Here is a 17,927-nt window from a genome sequence, read left to right as displayed (position 1 = left end):
TTGGCATTCTCTCAATCAGTTTCACCTGGAATGCTTTCCCAACAATCTTGAAGGGCCGGCTGGTAGCCTACTGGTTAGATTATTGGACTTGTAACCGAAAGGTTGCAAGATCGAATCCCAGAACTGACAAGGTAAAAATCTGTCATTCTTCCCCTGAACAAGGCAGTTAACCCACTGTTCCTAGGCTGTCATTGAAACTAGAGGTGTGTTGGGTCATTGTCCTCTTGAAAAACAAATGATAGTCCTTTTACCAAATAGGGGTATCTTCTGTTACTCACCCCTACTGATTGTCCACAATTTAACAAGGCACACTGTCACGGTCGTCGTACAGAGCGGACCAAGGCGCAGCGTGAATTGAGTTCCACATAATTTTAATTCACAGTGAAACAACAAAACATCCAACGAACATGAAGTACAGCGGGAACATTGTCACTAACTGAAACAATATCCCACAAAGCAGGTGGGAGAAAGGGCTTCCTAAATATGATCCCAAATTAGAGGCAACGATTACCAGCTGCCTCTAATTGGGAACCATACAACTCACAAACATAGAAATAGAATGACTAGAACACCCCCCTAGTCACTCTCTGACCTCAACACCATAGAGAACCAAGGGCTCTATGGTCAGGGCGTGACACACACCTGTTAATTGAAATGCATTCCAGTTGACTACCTCATGAAGCTGGTTGAGAGAATGCCAAGAGTGTGCAAAGCTGTCATCAAGGCAAAGGGTGGCTACTGTGAAGAATCTCAAATATATTTTGATTTGTTTAACACTTTTTTGGTTATGTCATGGCTGTCGAAAGGAGCAGACCAAAGTGCAGTGAGGTTGTAGTTCCACATTTTATTTAATCCGTGAAACTTTGCAATACATAAATAACTGAATTGCCAAAACAACAAACCGTGACGCAGCGAGAAACAAACCCTATTCAAAATATAATAACCCACAAACCCCAGGAAGAAAAACCCCTACTTAAATATGATCTCCAATTAGAGACAACGAGGACCAGCTGCCTCCAATTGGAGATCAACCCAAAAAAACATAGAAATAGAAAACTAGAACTAAACATAGATATAGAACAAAACACAAAACACCCCCTGTCACGCCCTGACCTACTCTACCATAGAAAATAACATCTTACTATGGTCAGGACATGACAGGTTACTACATGATTGCATATGTGTTTTTTAATAGTTTTGATGTCTTCACTATTATTCTACAATGTAGAAAATAGTAAAAATAAAGAAAAACCCTGGAATGAGTAGGTGTGTCCAAACTTTTGACTGGTTCTGTATATAAGTATAAAATAATTTCTGGGTAATAATTAAGTATCTTACTGTAATAGTTTCCCATTAAAATTGACAAAAATAGTTTTATCAAGAAATAATTTTGCTAGGACTGACTGGGAGTGTTCTCAGTGGGGAGAGAAAACTGAAAACTAGTTGTTATTGCCAGAGAGTTTTGGAACACTCTTTGTTATTGGTCTATTAACCAATTTACCGCTTGGTGCCAAAACTCCTGCCCATGCAAACATTCTGATTAGAAGGTCCTATGTAGATTGTATTTTCAACCAGCAGATATCACTGATACATTTTTTTTTGTTTCATCAGCTTTTGTACATAAGTGGTCTATCAGAGGACAATGAGCTGAGGCGCGTGCACAGGGCGACACCATGTTTTTAGTTTCTCTCTCTTTGTACTAAAACACAGATTCCCGGTCGGAATATTATCGCTTTTTTACGAGAAAAATGGCATAAAAATTGATTTTAAACAGCGGTTGACATGCTTCGAAGTACGGTAATGGAATATTTAGAATTTTTTTGGCGCGAAACGCGTCGGGCGCGTAACCCTTATTTACCCTTTCGGATAGTGTCTTGAACGCACGAACAAAACGCCGCTATTTGGATATAACTATGGATTATTTGGGACCAAACCAACATTTGTTATTGAAGTAGAAGTCCTGGGAGTGCATTCTGATGAAGAACAGCAAAGGTAATAACATTTTTCTTATAGTAAATCTGACTTTGGTGAGGGCTAAACTTGGTGGGTGTGTAAATAGCTAGCCCTTTGATGCCGGGCTATCTACTTAGAATATTGCAAAATGTGCTTTCACCGAAAAGCTATTTTAAAATCGGACATAGCGAGTGCATAGAGGAGTTCTATATCTATAATTCTTAAAATAATTGTTATGTTTTTTGTGAACGTTTATCGTGAGTAATTTAGTAAATTCACCGGAAGTTTGCGGGGGGGTATGCTAGTTCTGAATGTCACATGCTAATGTAAAAAGCTGGTTTTTGATATAAATATGAACTTGATTGAACAAAACATGCATGTATTGTATAACATAATGTCCTAGAAGTGTCATCTGATGAAGATCATCAAAGGTTAGTGCTGCATTTAGCTGTGGTTTGGGTTTATGTGACATTATATGCTAGCTTGAAAAATGGGTGTCTGATTATTTCTGGCTGGGTACTCTGCTGACATAATCTAATGTTTTGCTTTCGTTGTAAAGCCTTTTTGAAATCGGACAGTGTGGTTAGATTAACGAGAGTCTTGTCTTTAAAATGGTGTAAAATAGTCATATGTTTGAGAAATTGAAGTAATAGCATTTCTAAGGTATTTGAATAACGCGCCACAGGATTCCACTGGCTGTTACGTAGGTGGGACAATTTCGTCCCACCGACCCCAGAGAGGATATAATACAAAACACAGAAAAACAGAATTTTGACTGCACAGAGCCTTTAAATAATGATGGAAAGTCATTGTGACGTTGTAAAGCTAATTGGCTTCTCTTGTTGTTTTGTGTTATCCAGGAGATCCTGACAGTGATGTGTGCAGACTTGATGAACAACATGCCCATGTTGAAGAACCTAGACGTCAACTTCCTGAACGCCGTTCTCACCCAGCTGCAGTTCGAGGTCTTCCAGGAGGCTGACATCATCATCTGGCAGAACACGTCCGGAGACCGCATGTTCTACATCGAGCACCGCCAGTTCCTGGTGAAGACCGACTTCTTCCAGAAGGAGCTTATTGAGGGAGACTACTTTGGAGGTGGGCTGGGAAAAAGATCCTTGGACATATGTGTCTGTCTCTAGAGTTCCATTTTCTTCATAGAGGAAGACCATGATTAGCTGAAACAGGGCTGGAACAAAAGCCTGCACACTATAGCTCTCCAGGACTAAAGTTGGTACAGCTGCTTTGAAATGTGAGTCAGACTGGTCTGACTGCAGCGACTCACTGCTTTGTCTGTCTCTGTCCCACAAAGATCTGCCTCCTGACCAAAGGAAGCGTTTGGCAACAGTGCGAGCTATGACCATCTGCCAGCTCTTATCCCTGCACGCTTCCAGCAGGTCCTACAGGCCTTCCCTAACGTCAGGAAAGATCTGGAGATGACTGCCCAATAGCGCCAGGAGGACCTGAACAGTGAGACCCTTTTATCTTCATTAAAGTCCCTATTCTGCTGCTTTATGTCTCAACAAATGTAATACTCACTCTTTATTCAAAATATATATACCTTTCTTCTTTTCAGAGGCACAACAACAGAGTGAATCCAAACCTAAAGATATGCAGAGGGAAAACTGAAGGGGCCTCGCACAACACCATTCACTAACACTTAGTTTAAAAAACAATGTAGAACCAAACAATGTTACACATTTTTTGTAAATAAAATGAACAGATACTGGTATGCTGTATATTGTAAACTGTGGATTAATTTCTTACATTATACATTTATAATCTTTTGGACAATATAATAAAAACAATATGAAGAAGAAAATGCTATATCCATTCATATTGTAATGGAAGATTAAAACGAGACTGCATGTAAAAAAAAATCCAACATTCTTCTTGTCACGTCCTGACCATAGTAAGCTGTTATTTTCTATGGTAGAGTAGGTCAGGGTGTGACAGGGTTTTTTTTCTAGTTTAGATTTTCTATGTTGTTATGTTCTAGTTTTGTATTTCTATGTTGGGCTTTGTTTGGGATGATCTCCAATTAGAGGCAGCTGGTCATCATTGTCTCTAATTGGAGATCATACTTAAGTAGGTGTTTTTCCCCACCTGGGTTTGTGGGAGATTGTTTTTGAGTACGTGTAGGTTAACGCTTCGTCACGGTTTGGTGTTTTTGTTTATTCAGTTTATTGTGTATGTCTTGCATAGTTTCACAGTTCAATAAAATATGTGGAACAATAATCACGCTGCACTTTGGTCCACTTCATCCTACGACAACCGTGACACATCTTGTATACTAAAATAACTTTTTCATAAAGGCAAACCAACACGAGAAAATTCAGTGTAACTTTGGATGTGGCATGTCTTGAAATACATTTTTGATATACTCAGCAGTGGGGGCTGCTGAGGGGAGGACGGCTCACAATGTCTGGAACGGAGTAAGGGAATGACATCAAACACATGGAAACCATGTGTTTGATGTATTTGATACCATTCCACCGATTACACACCAGCCATTACCACGAGCCAGTCCTCCCCTATTAAGGTGCCACCAACCTCCTGTGGTACTCAGGTTGCATCAAAAATAGAATGCATAAAAATACATTAGGCCAGTCGATTGATATCGACCATGTTATTTGGAATGAGTGTAATTTTGTCTTGTGTGACCTTTACATGAAATCGGATTGGCAGGAGTTAATTCCTTTTACCGGTTACACTAGTAAGCTTTCATTTCTGACAACACTGATCTCATCTGACAGTCATAAAGCATTTACTGGGAGCTTAGCCAGAAGACATGGCATTGTAATATAATATACAGACATACACAGATCCCATGAGATAGCATCCCAGATAAGTATGTATGCACAAAATATGTTAAAATACCAAAACCAACAAAAAACAAGAAAGTTGTTAGCCTATAATTTATAACAAATTTGCTATTACAGTTTTAACATGTAACTATTGTCCTGGTTAAATTACTATTTTAATTATTCAATAGTCTACTGTTACCATTACTAAACCTCTGTGCCCTGTGCCCTGCTAGTTGTGTAGTTCAGATGACAATAATTGTGACATTCAAAACCACCCATTGTATTCAGTATTAATGTGATCCAGCCTTGTCTTTTGACTGGGCTTGATTCATGCTTGCATGAAGCGGAGATACTGAATAGTTGATGAGCCGGGAGGGAGAGAGAGAGAAAGGATGAGGGGGGAGAGAGAGAGAGAGGGAGAGGAAAGCCTGGCAGCCGCTCTCCTCCCACCACACCGCCTCAATAAGCCCCGTCCACAGGAGCTGTGATGGAAAATTACCCTGTGACCAAAAAGACAGGTCAGTTTAGAGCAAAGTTAGACTCGACTCTTCAGCAGCCCAGAGAAGGATGGCCAGCGCAGTCAGCTGAACAGAATAACCGTGTGCTGCTTCTGGCATGGAGAACTCCCAAGCCCCTGTCGGCAGACGCACAGCCAGCACCTGTGGTTGGAGAGCTGTCTTTCTGCCTCAGCTGAACAGGCAGTCTCTATCTGTGTATGGCAGCGAGATAGCTGTGGAGAAGGAATGTATACGCCAGCTGCAGAGTGGAGTCTGGGTCATCCACCCATTCAGCCCCATAAGGTATTCTTCTCCGGCTACTGTTTGTGCTGCCTTGGCATTTTGTCTGTCCTAGAACAACACAACAAAGTTAGACCTAAGGGAGGTCTTGGTATTTTTGTCTGTCAAAGAACAACACAGCAAAGTTAGCAAAAACTGCAAAGACCTTAGGTATATGCCAAAGAAAACACTAAAGGGTGATTCTAACAGTGATTCTAAGAAATGCATGTGTGCATGACTTTAATCATGTACATACCCTTTGTTATTGTGTCTTGTAGGAGTTACTACATCATGTGTATGGTTGCCATCACATTCCTGAATTTGATTGGGATCCCCATGGAGATAGCTTTCTTAGACGGCTACAGTGGAGTGGGCTGGGAAGGTTTCAATGTCTTCTCAGACACTCTGTTTCTGATGGATGTGGCTCTGAATTTTCGCATGGGTATCATCTCTGAGGACAGTGAGGTAATGAGGAGCTGACTTTACTCTATTTTCAGACCAGACCCAATCTGCGATAGTTGTATAATCCCTTTCCACGAGCATGCAAACCCAATCTGCCCTTTCTGTATTCGTTTCAGTACATGTAAAGGGACAGATTAATTGAAACCCTGGCCCATGTGCTAAACCTGCAGCTGTTATTTGCAAGAGTGAATAGATTTTTTTTTAAGATAACGATTCAGAGATAACTATTTAAATAGATTAGGTTTGCTTTTGTGTTATATTCTCACATGAAAATAACAGGCACAAACTTTACTGGGGAGCAAGATGCTTAGTAAATATGTTCTGAAGTGCACTGTGCACAGATGATGAAACATGATGAAACATGACTGTGGACCCTTTTTATTTCATAAAAAGCAAATATGCATGTAAGGGGGCTGATCAAGCACCAGGTTGTGTCTTATTCTGTTCCAATTTCATGTCAAACTGGTGTAAAATATTAATCTGAAAGTTTGGCCAATTGACGACCCTGTCAAGTTTATATTAATGCAGTTCTCTATTAGTAGCTTCTGACGTACATTCTGGATGGCATCACTGTCTCGTTTCATTTTGGCCAGAATCCCAAAGCATTGAGCTTCAGTTGCATTGTTGAAGTATTCATTCATTTGTCTGAGGAATGCTGCCAAGCACTAATAACAATCAACTGAAAATCTACTGTCTGTTTTTCAATTCCGTAGGTGGCTATACTGGATATCAAAAAGATCCGTGTGATTTACCTAAAGAGTTGGTTCATACCAGATGTGATTGCAGCATTCCCAATTGGCTACATACTATTAATCGCGGTAATGATAAATTATGATAAATCCAGCAGTAGTTCCAGTCTATTGTAAGATCAATACATTTAAAAAATATTTTTTTATTTCTGTATTTTTATTGTGACAGGAGTTACAATCCCACAGTGACACCTCCACCTCAGGTTCCAAAGCCAGTAGAATGGTGCGGATCCTCATGTTTGTCCGAATCATCAGCCTCGTCAGGCTCCTCAGAGTCTCCAGGCTTGTCCGCTTCTTCAATGAAGTTGAAAAGGTAAGTTCTGGTATGCTACCATCTCCCCATGCTGAAAATACCACAAAGTCAAACCTCGTACTACAAATACATTTGGCTAAAAATGAATACAAAGAAGGACAGGAGAATAACTTTTGATTGGTGTACACATTACTTCTAGATTATCTTTGCAATCCAATCAGTTCATTTTTATTTCCATCATTTTAATTGAGTGCCTTTGTTTCTTTCTCCGTAGGTTTCAAATGCCAACTTGGAGTATGTTCAGCTGTTCTTCCGCATACTGTCTTTGTTTATGATGATGTTTCTGCTGTGCCACTGGAACGGCTGTATCCAGTACTTTGTCCCGATGCTGGAGGAGTTCCCATCTGACTGCTGGGTCAGACAAGAGAAGCTGATGGTAAGCCCCACACCTACTGAGACGTGTAAGGGTTTGGCTGCATTTAAAGGGTTAGTTCACCCTATATAAACAATGTGATATTTTCCAGAATGCCACGGTTGGTGAGAAGTATTCCTTTGGAGTGTTTCGTGCTCTCTCTCATATGATCCAAATTTCCTATGGCTCCAACGAGTCACCAACAAGTAAGGACTGCTGATAACCTGTCGATATTCTGTTGACACAATAGAGCATGTCTTTCATATGTACTTATACAGTATATTAGACCTGTGCTATTCCAAGACTGTAGTGCCCGGAGTTCAATATCCAAGTATTACACTGTATTTATGTGTGTACCGGGTGTTTTGCTCCCTAGATGAGGTGGAGCTGTGGGTGGTCATGACCAGTATGCTGTCTGGGGCGCTAATGTACACTGTACTGGTGGCCAACGCTGCTGCCATCATCACCAACGTGGACCAAGCAGCAAAGGCCTACAAAGATAAGGTATACTACGTATAATGGAAATGTAATGCCTTGGCTTTAACACCGACGACTCGGCTTCAAACTCCATCACACAAGCAAGGAACTCTATTGATATGTCACTTTTGATTGTAATGGCATGTAAAGTCCACCACGTCTGACAATCCACAGATGAATCATCTAGACGACTACATGACCTTCTTGAAGCTTCCTAACGACCTTCGACTTCGAATCCAGAAGTACTATGGGGCCCGCTATGGGGGGAGATGGTTTGACGAAAAGAACTTTCTAATTTCAGTCTCCTCAGCTTTGAGAGAGGTACTTGAGTCGATCACATTCTATTTTATTCTATACAATTTAGGTCCTACTGTACATTACACAGACCTTATACAATAGTTACACAAATGTACCACTATAAGTATAAGTATGTAACTACATTCTACTTACCTATGGTTTCCTTTGGATATCACACCTTTGTTTAGTAGTGGGACCTGCCTGTCTATTTGTGGAACTTCTGTTTGTCAAAGTTCTATTTGTGGAACTTTATTATGAAACGATCTGAAAAGAATCTCTGTGTGTGTGATACAGGAGATTCTGACAGTGATGTGTTTGAGCCTGCTGAACAACGTACCCATGTTCCAGAACCGAGACGTCAACTTCCTGAACACCGTTCTCCTCCAGTTTCAGCATGAAGTCTTCCAGGAGGATGATGTCATCTTCCAACAGAACGCGCCCGGAGACCGCATGTTCTTCATCGAGCATGGCCAGGTCCTGGTGGAGACAGACTCCTTCTCGCAGGAACTGGCTGACGGAGACTACTTTGGAGGTCAGGCTCAGATCCGAGTAGCTCAATCCAGCATCATTAATTTATTCCTTCATTCATTTGTCAGAATATCATTCTATTCATCACACAAGAGATTGGGTAATCTAGAAATTCTGATTGTCAAACCTCATCCCCCATCCATTTTCTTACATAATTGAAAAAGACCCAACCCCCCGCACTTGTTATTCTTATTCTCCTGTTCTACATTGTTTTGCTGATTTCATCTCTTGGGACTATGCAGGATATGACAAGGAACAGTGGGCTTAGCTGATAAGCTGTGTAATAAATGTATATTGTGTTGTTCTATACCGTACTGGTTTACAGAGACCTGCCTCATGACCAAAGGAAAGCGTTTGGCCACGGTTCAAGCTCTGACCACCTGCCAGCTCTTCTCCCTGTCCTCAGAACGCTTCCAGATGGTTCTACAGGGCTTCCCTGATATCAGGAGAGACATGGAAAAGTTTTCACAGCAGGACAAGGAATATGTGCTACATCTCTAGTACAGTGCGGCCATTTATCAACAGTAGTGGTCACTAAGCCTGGTTCTGGAGAGGTACAGGATGTGCAGGCTTATGTTCCAGCCCAGCACTAACACATCTAATTCTGTTAGTAGAACTAGGTGTTTTAGTCCTGTGCAGCCTGGAGCTCAACATGACCAGGATTTGTGACCACTTATGTATTGTGTAGCTCAGACTTGGTATTGTGTAGACTGGTCTAAAATTGTATTATACTTTATATATATATATATAAAGATTTCATTGTTATTTATTTGTTAAACTGTGCATCATACAATCCTTAGTCTGGATTACTAATAGTTATACTCTAGATCCTCTCTGGGTGGATACAAAACAGTATATGATATTGTTGCTTTAACTAAGAGTGTATTTCAGGACATGTAATGATTAAAATATTTGTTTTGTTTTTGAAAATGTATTTATTGTGAAGAAATATTATTCTAACTGTTTTTTGTTTTTCTAATTTCCTTTATTGTGAAGAAATGTCAATTACATAATACAAGGGCAATTTCATTATGAAACTACCGGTATGAAACAGCAGAAATAAAGAGGAAAACATGGTTTCAGTTGACTGTGAACATCTGGAGTTTTTTAAAGTAGTGCATTCATGTGTGTCCAGCCTCAGCAGATGTAGCACTGCAGCAGCTGAGCCTCAGCCCGCAGGCCTAGCCAGACCCCCTTTCTCTTATCCAAACACACACACGGTGCCCGAGGACAGCCTGTGTTTGTACCCGTACAGGTAGTAGGATGCTTGGAGGAAGTTACACTTCATCTCCATATTGTCTGGCACCACGTGGACGTCTACCGCGGAGCACAGCCCCTCCTGCAGCTTCTTCAGCATGCGAGAGGCCATGTACCATCTGGCCTTCCCCGGGTCTCCCTCGATAGAGGCGTACTCCTCTGGAGGCGGGTTGGGGATCTTTCACTCCAGGTCCACGATCAGCTGGTGGATGCGGCTCTTATCCAGCGAGCTGGGCATGTCACGGTAGCAGGCCTCCACATGAGGGCAGGGTGCCTCAGACAGCACGGACAGGAAGTGAAGTGGTCTGTTGAGTGGTCCCCCGGACCTGCCCCCGTCCTCATCCAAGGGCCCCATGGCACAGTGCACCATTACAGCCCAGCGCAGCCAGTCGTAGTTCTTCTCCAGGGTCTTAAAGATGCCGGCTGCTGCCTCCTCGGGGGCTGAACGCCTCTGCATGACCTCCTGCAGCTGCTGACGCACATCCTTCTTCGCCTGCTGCAGGAAGTAGCCCGAACAGCGCCCCCTAGTAGTCTTCATCTTCATCAGACCCGTGCCCAGGACAAAGTTCACCTGCAAGGAAAGGGAAGAGAGGCTGATAGAACAAAACCCAAGTTCTATGCTGTGACTATATGGCTCATGTTCAGTTGATTCAAATGGTAGAATGTTGGCCCACTTGGATGATTGGTGCTCTACTATACTGAACAGACTGCATTTTGTAGAATCAGCATTTGGAGAAGCATAGCACAAAGCTATTTATGAATTGAAAAATCTGCTGCAACAGCAGTGGCTGGGATGATTCTTCAAGATCATAGAGTGCCCAAAATAGCAGGTATTTAATCAGTATCATACATCATACATTTTGCTGCTATGTTTGTGCCTGATAAGTTAGCCAAGGTTAACATAACAGATGTGGTTGTATTTTTACCAAGGTGAAATAAGGTTTTCTCTCTACACACATTTTCTGCTCGCTAGGAGAGGAATGCAAACTGACATCTGACCTAATTCTGCGGTGTGACGTACCAAGTGTTGGACTAGATATGGGTGAGCTTTGGATATGCAACTGCATTACAATTATCGCTATATATTTTCAATAACAACACAACCTATAACTATTTTAGGGTAAAACATTTAGGGTTAAAATCATTAGCCTGAGTACCAGTCTGTTTGTACTATCGTGCCAAAAATGTTTGGCTTGACAATGACAGCAATGGAGTTGGCAAGAGCACAAACATATTTGGGATCAGGCAAGAAAATCATTAACTTCAACTCTATTTTATAAACTATTTTAGTCTGACAGTTGGATAAAGCATGGCTCCCAGGCAAACAATTTTGTTCTTTGAACTTCGTGTCTAATTTTGTTAAACTCCATACACTGTGTGCAAATGATTTACACATTCAATAGTTAGAGATATTGAGAGTTGAACATAATGATAACTGTTGCCTGTTGGGCATTGTGTGCTGATGGCTGACCACGCCCTGACCCCCACTGAGCTGGACACAGAACTCCCTCATCTCCCAGCATTTGGGCTTGTGGCTCTGGACAGCTCCTCCAGCAGGGTTGGCTGATCCGTCAGCGCCGACACCCCCATCAGCCTGCTGTGGAGCATCATCAACTGCCTCTCCAGCCGGTGCTCCTGGACGTACTGGAGGACACCTCTGTCTCCCGCTTGGTGAACTCCGGCTGTGCCCTGACGGCCACGCCCAGCTGGTAGTAGACCACGGTAGACTAAGGCACTGCCACCCAGGTAGGTACAGATGCCCTCCACCAGGGTCCTCATGGTCTGCATGTAGCCCACCGGCTCCAGCACCTTGCCAAACATTGCCATGGCTAAAACTAGATGGGTTTACTTAATAAATATATGTTTATTGTGAAGCAGCCAACTGATTCTGGTGCGGAGGAAAGAAGAGGCATATCTAATTATAGGCCAATACTCCACTGTAGTTGATACAGTAGGCCAATATCCACTAACTAACCATAATATCAGCTTACCATATCTACTGTACATACCTTTGATATTCAGAATAACTTGTAAACTTGCTGTGCTCCATTACTCACCTGTCAGAATGTTTCTTAGTGCATGTCTGTAGTGACCTTGACTGTTTCCTAAGTATTTATACACTCTCCAGCATAATCAGGGATCTGATAAGGTCCCTCCACCTCCCAGCTCTAACCTTCCTCTGCACTCATCCCCATATTGTTTTTATTTACTTTACTGCTCTTTTGCACACCAGTATTTCTGGTTGCACATCCTCATCTGCACATTGATCACTCCAGTGTTAATTTGCTAAATTGTAATTACTTGCTACTATGGCCTATTTATTGCCTTACCTCCTCATGCCATTTGCACACTGTATATAGACTTTCTTTTTTCTATTGTGTTATTGACTGTACACTTGTTTATTCCATGTGTAACTCTGTGTTGTTGTTTGTGTCGCACTGCATTGCTTTATCTTGGCCAGGTCGCAGTTGTAAATGAGAACTTGTTCTCAACTAGCCTACCTGGTTAAATAAAGGTGAAATAAAAAATAAAACAATAAATAAGCAAAGGAAGTGAGTCTAATGTAAATTTAAAGAGATATAGAAAAATTGTTACTCATGGATGTTACAAATGTTCATTTGGAAGTGTATTACAAACTCTTGGCTTTGAAGTTTGCTTATTGATTATTTTGTGAGTCCACCACACAACTATTCTAAAATGATCTTGACCATAACGTTAAAAAAATATATACTGTATATATCGAAGTCGTCAAGGACGGCAGGTGGCAGAATTGCATTTAGCTCGAGATGCTTTCTCTTCTTCGGTCTTGAGAGTCCTGAATAAACCTACTTCCGTTAGATTCCGGATGTGGCGCCAAATTTGAAAAATATTCCTGTTTCAATTTGTATGAATGTAAACAAACAGCGAAACTTGATTAAATTGCCGTTCAATATAATACTACTTTTAGAAACATATCTGCAAATAAATGGACTCGTCGGCACGTTTTTTCGCCAAGTTGCGAAACCTAGCCGTGAATTTGGAGACCGAAACTGCCAGTCTTCAACAGGCACACCAGAACTACGACGATGAAGGTAACACTATGAAACGGACTTCCACTCAAATTTTATTTCGGCTAACGTGTCTAGTCAGTCAATGCACCACCAATGACCAGTGACTAGTGTATTCTTGTATACTGTAAAATTGTGTTTCAGATCATAGCACTGAGGGTGCGGTGCGAGTTCTGCAAGAGCTGCACTCCGAGGTCAGGGGACTCAAGGTAACTGTCAATTTAGCACCTGCTGAGCTGTTTGAACAGCGCTGTGTAGCTTATATAGCTATGTGATTCATTAGTATACAGATATTTACATAACTGGCTTGTTTTGCATGCCCAGGGCCAGGTGAAGGAGCAGCTGGTGCGCCAGCAGGCAGGGGAGAAAGATGTGAGGAGCTTTATAAAGACGTGTATGGTGCTGAAGCAGAGGACCACAGAGGACATCCAGAGACTGAGGAGACACTATGAAAAATATGGCTACAGAGCGCCTAAGCGCACACAGATACAGTCAGGTAGTAAAGTATCTCTATTTAACACTTCACGTAGAATGTCAATCATTCAGTATTTGGTTTGGTTTACTTGATATGCACTCAGTATACAAAACATTAAGGATACCTGTGCTTTCTATGACATAGACTAACCAGGTGAAAGCTATGATCCCTTATTGATGTCACTTGTTAAATCCACTTCAATCAGTGTAGATGAAGGGGAAGAGAGGTTAAAGAAGGATTTTTAAGCCTTGAGACAACTGACCCATGGATTGTGTATGCTTGCCATTCAAAGGGTGGATGGGCAAGACAAAATATTTAAGCGCCTTTAAACGGGGTGGTAATAGGTGCCAGGCACACCGGTTTGAGTGTGTCAAGAACTGCAATGCTAGTGGGGTTTTCATGCTCAACAGTTTCCCGCATGTATCAAGAATGATCCACCACCCAAAGGACATCCAGCCAAATTGACACAACTGTGGGAAGCATTGGAGTCTAGAAAAAAAGAAACGCACACCTTTAAAGGCGAGGTGCTGGCTAGCGGAGTAGAACACTAGAAAATAAAGGAAAGCCGCACACTCTAAGAGCTCAGATGCAAAAATTTAATGACCAACGTTTCGACAGCGAAGCTGTCTTCATCAGGGTATCATCAAACACTGCGAGATGAGTCATTTATATAGTGTCAAGAGACACACAGGTGTTTGTAATCATGGCCAAGTATGAGCTAATATCATTGGTTAACTCAAATATTAAAAAAAATGCCATACAAAGAACATACAAAAAGACAAACAAATGGATAGCATACGATCATAGCATTTGTAGTCTAAAATGTATCTAACAAACAATTACAATGGCAAAATCACAATTATCACAAGAATGGCTTCAGATCAAAGTCTATGTTGAGACCGAAGGGAGCAAGGGTCAACATGGGCCAGCATCCCTGTGGAACGCTTTCGACACCTTGTAGTCCATGCCTGACAAATTGAGGCTGTTCTATGCACAAGGACTTGTAACAATTTCCACAGAACATTTGACATAAACATATTTACTTAAACAGTGCAGATGCAAAGTTTGGTAACAGAATGACGGCACAAATTAGTCCTTATGCGTAGCGTTGTATGATTTTTAACTTTGCAATCATTGGTTTTTGTTTGACATTTTAATGTGTAAAATCTGAGTCTCAGCATCAATCTGTTACTAATTGCCCATTTCTATCTGAATGTTTTCCTCCTGACCTGTTGGTTTATCTAGATATCTTGTCTCTCTCCCACAGAGTCGAACGGCCAGGAGGCAGAAGCTTCAGAGAAAGAGGACGAGGATGAGACCGAGGGAGGAGAGGAGGACCAGGAGGAAGGAGAGGGATACCTCACCTCAGTGACCCCTCTGAAGATGCCCCCTCCGCCCTTCATTGACCCCTTGCGCACCCCCCAGCTCTCTGACTTCGGCCTGTCAGAGATCCACCTGAAGAGGGTGTTGGGTGGCACAGTGTTTTCCAGCGCTGAGGCCCCCATGCCCACGATGACCCTCCCTCTGCCGTCTCTAGTCCTAGCCATGCAGCCGCCCATGCCCAAAACGCCCAAGTGCACCTTGCGTATGGACGAAGATGACGACCTCCTGACCCCCCGCATGGTCGACTTTGGCCTCACGGAACACACTGTGTGTCTCAACAATGACTTCACCATGGACCTGCAGCGCAAGAAGCCCACAAAGCCTCTCAGGTGTGTAGTATAATACTGTTCTGTCTGGCTCTGATTGACTCTCAAATCTACTACTTGGCTGGTTAACAGCTTCCAAAGTTTCACCCAAGTTCCTACAAAAATTAATAAGTCAGCCTTCTTAAGTAGAATGTCCTGTGCTCTTAGTCTTATGAATGGTGCTGTTTTGTTAACAGCTCAGCAGTGTCCTTGGGCTTGGGAGCAATGTCACAGAGACCGGCACATGTCCTCTCCACCCCACCATCAAACTCCATGATGTACAGCCTGGCTACCATGGAGTCCCCCGAGCCGCCTGTGTTTTGCACCCCAGGTCTGAAGATCACAAAGTCTCAGCGACACGCTCTGTCCCCTCCTCTGCAGGGAGAGATTGACCCAGAGTCCCCCTGTCGCCTTGGCAACCACCAAGCCACCCCTGAGGTCCCAGCATTTGAGACACCATACATCAACAGACTCCTTAGCACCAGAAAGGTGTGTGTTACTGTCAGTCGGTCAATGTGTCTGTTTGTTTATGCATTTATTTTTTTATGGAGGCATATGGACCATAGACCATAAACTACAAATTGCACTCAAATATAGTGAGTAACTGTAATGTTGTTACAGGGTGAGAGAAACACACAGGCAGATGAAGACCAAGATCACTCAGAACTTCCAACCTCCAGTAGAGGCTCCAATCAAGCCTGGTCATATAATGTGTCAGAGATCTCAATCATTGGATGTACAGAGGAAAAACTTACACCAGAGATGCCAAGCCTAGAGTCCTTTCTGGGCAGCTCTCTACCCTATGTAAGCTGAAACCGCTATAAAGGCCCTTGAGTGCTTACTTTCCCCCTGTTGCTGAGGATGTTGGTAAAGTTAAGTTTGAGTGTATATATATTTTGCCTCACTGTCTCTCATCTCCCTGACTGTAGAGGGGTGGTGGTGGAACCAGTGGAGAGCAGACTATGGGGTCAGGAGAGCCCCCTCTCTCTGTCCTGGATCAGGATGGTCCCACCCAGACATTCAACCTGGGGACCCCACGGGTCAGAGGGGACTACCCCGAGCCATCCACCCCTGAGATGCCGGACCTAAGCTCTGTCACACAGGACATCTTTAAGGTGAGTGGACTGGAGACTTGTGGGATTCAGAGTATGGAGTAGATATGAGAACTGTGCCTTCCCTGTCCACAGACAGTGGGGGAAAATGCTTTTATGATCTGTACTACTAAGTGTGAATGTTTGAAACTTTTAGATAGCGTTGTGATTATAACTACTGTGCTGACTGGTTCTGATGGGTTTGTCTTTCATCTTGCAGCTCATTTCCCAGAGCAAGAAGCTCCCCACAGCAGTAGTTCAGCCACACCTCAAGCCTTCAACCCTCCACACTGCAACAGGGAAAGAGAACAGGTCAAATCTTACGGTGTCAGCAAAGAATGTAGAATATGGTTATTATTAATGTATCTTCAAAAGCTAAACTGTTCCCAATATCAATAGATTACTTCACTTGAAATTACTAGTCATACCTCTGCTCTCTCTGTGTTGTTCCTCCAGGGCTCAGAGTCTGGCTGTGGTGTCAGAGAGGGAGTTCCTGAGTCTTCCAAGCTACCTGAGACAGATTCCTCTGTCCAGCCTCAACCAGGCCATTCAGAAGATCAACGGTGCCAAAGAGGAGCGAGGCCACAGTCAGTCACAGCTTACTGCTTTTGTAAACCATGTAAAACTTAACTCACTGAAATTATGTTTTCATATCTCAAGTGGAGACACACAACTATGCCCTCTCAGGATGCCACTTAATTATTTTTTCATTGCATTCCATGCCACTCTCAGGAACTTAAGTGACTGTCCTTCTGAAATTAATCTTATTGTGACGCTGTTGCTCCTCCTTCAGGTGGTGATGCGGGCCCTGCATGGTTTCTGATGGAGGAGCTGAAGAGGATCACAGGGGTGGGCACCAAGGCCCCCATGTACTTCCTGTGTCTGACTGAGTTAAAGAGGCTGGAGCATGTGCAGGGAGTAGGAACCAGCGCCATGTACAAGGTCCTGTCAAAGACACGTACCTGATCTAAAGTACAATGACATTCCCTACCTTCTTAAACCTCCCAAAGAGCTCAACACTCCTGAGTGAGGTCCTATGTATTGACTCCGCTGAATAGGCCTGGGTGCCAGTCTGTGTAGCTATCATTCACTCCTTGCCACTCCTGTCATGCTAAACATTGGCATATGACAGAGTACAAGAGTGAAATGTTAGCTAAACAGACTGGTACTCAGGCTAGAATAGGCCCAAAATTGATTCATTATTTTATTTTCATCTTTGAGAACTGTACATATGTTTTGTCTTGGTATTTTTAATTGTGTAGGTCCTTCTGTTCACAATGCATGAATACTCAGAAAACTACGAAAATGCTAAATCGACTGTATAATTGGTCTGTATGTAATCTCACTAATAAATACATAATTATGAGCATGATGGCTTAGTTCAGGATTGAGTGATCTTTTTAACAATATAGCAGTCAATTATAACAATTGAGCATTATAAAATGCATACACAAACTACAAAAAATCCCAAAGGAAGACATGGTAGTATGGTTAATTTCTACATAACAATTTGATGATTTAAAAAAACGTCAGTAAATAAAATAACACTGCTCTCCTACTTCTATGCAATTTGGGGACATGTTGAATCCCAGGCAGGCCTTCGGGTACCAATAGGGTCTCATGTGCCCCAGGCGAAGGGGGTGATGGGGGTGATG

At 42.5% G+C, this 17,927-nt stretch overlaps 2 protein-coding genes across 3 annotated transcripts; both read left to right on the top strand.

The window, feature by feature from the left end:
- The first annotated feature begins 5,187 nt into the window (after nucleotides 1–5,187).
- Nucleotides 5,188–9,801, top strand: hcn5 (hyperpolarization activated cyclic nucleotide-gated potassium channel 5). Its single transcript, XM_014173997.2, has 10 exons — nucleotides 5,188–5,560; nucleotides 5,815–6,001; nucleotides 6,712–6,816; nucleotides 6,917–7,060; nucleotides 7,275–7,436; nucleotides 7,525–7,618; nucleotides 7,789–7,916; nucleotides 8,064–8,210; nucleotides 8,481–8,718; nucleotides 9,040–9,801. Exons 1-10 carry the CDS (start codon nucleotides 5,376–5,378, stop codon nucleotides 9,213–9,215), a joined length of 1,566 nt encoding a protein of 521 aa, XP_014029472.1. The 5' UTR covers nucleotides 5,188–5,375; the 3' UTR covers nucleotides 9,216–9,801.
- Nucleotides 9,802–12,789: 2,988 nt separating this feature from the next.
- ska3 (spindle and kinetochore associated complex subunit 3) lies at nucleotides 12,790–17,644 on the top strand. 2 transcript variants are annotated; one of them, XM_014174049.2, is made up of 10 exons: nucleotides 12,790–13,042; nucleotides 13,163–13,227; nucleotides 13,343–13,514; nucleotides 14,761–15,205; nucleotides 15,379–15,670; nucleotides 15,803–15,985; nucleotides 16,111–16,296; nucleotides 16,493–16,584; nucleotides 16,729–16,859; nucleotides 17,066–17,644. In XM_014174049.2, exons 1-10 carry the CDS (start codon nucleotides 12,937–12,939, stop codon nucleotides 17,236–17,238), a joined length of 1,845 nt encoding a protein of 614 aa, XP_014029524.1. In that variant the 5' UTR covers nucleotides 12,790–12,936; the 3' UTR covers nucleotides 17,239–17,644. The 2 variants fall into 2 exon arrangements, with proteins under 2 accessions (XP_014029524.1, XP_014029525.1); XM_014174050.2 differs by having other exon boundaries at nucleotides 16,493–16,612.
- The last annotated feature ends 283 nt before the right edge of the window (nucleotides 17,645–17,927 follow it).

The sequence above is a fragment of the Salmo salar genome, chromosome ssa25, assembly GCF_905237065.1.
Source record: "Salmo salar chromosome ssa25, Ssal_v3.1, whole genome shotgun sequence".
NCBI classification, from domain to species: domain Eukaryota; kingdom Metazoa; phylum Chordata; class Actinopteri; order Salmoniformes; family Salmonidae; genus Salmo; species Salmo salar.
The sequence above is the reverse complement of the archived record's forward strand: the minus strand, read 5'-3'. Positions and strand labels throughout refer to the sequence as shown.

Coding starts and splice junctions, on each gene's coding strand:
- hcn5 (XM_014173997.2), top strand. CDS start 5,376: ATGGAGAACTCCCAAGCCCCTGTCGGCAGACGCACAGCCAGCACCTGT. Junction 7,619..7,788: donor CTCCAACGAGTCACCAACAA/GTAAGGACTGCT, acceptor TTTGCTCCCTAG/ATGAGGTGGAGCTGTGGGTG. Junction 8,211..8,480: donor TCTCCTCAGCTTTGAGAGAG/GTACTTGAGTCG, acceptor TGTGTGATACAG/GAGATTCTGACAGTGATGTG.
- ska3 (XM_014174049.2), top strand. CDS start 12,937: ATGGACTCGTCGGCACGTTTTTTCGCCAAGTTGCGAAACCTAGCCGTG. Junction 13,228..13,342: donor CCGAGGTCAGGGGACTCAAG/GTAACTGTCAAT, acceptor TTGCATGCCCAG/GGCCAGGTGAAGGAGCAGCT. Junction 15,206..15,378: donor AAGCCCACAAAGCCTCTCAG/GTGTGTAGTATA, acceptor TTTTGTTAACAG/CTCAGCAGTGTCCTTGGGCT.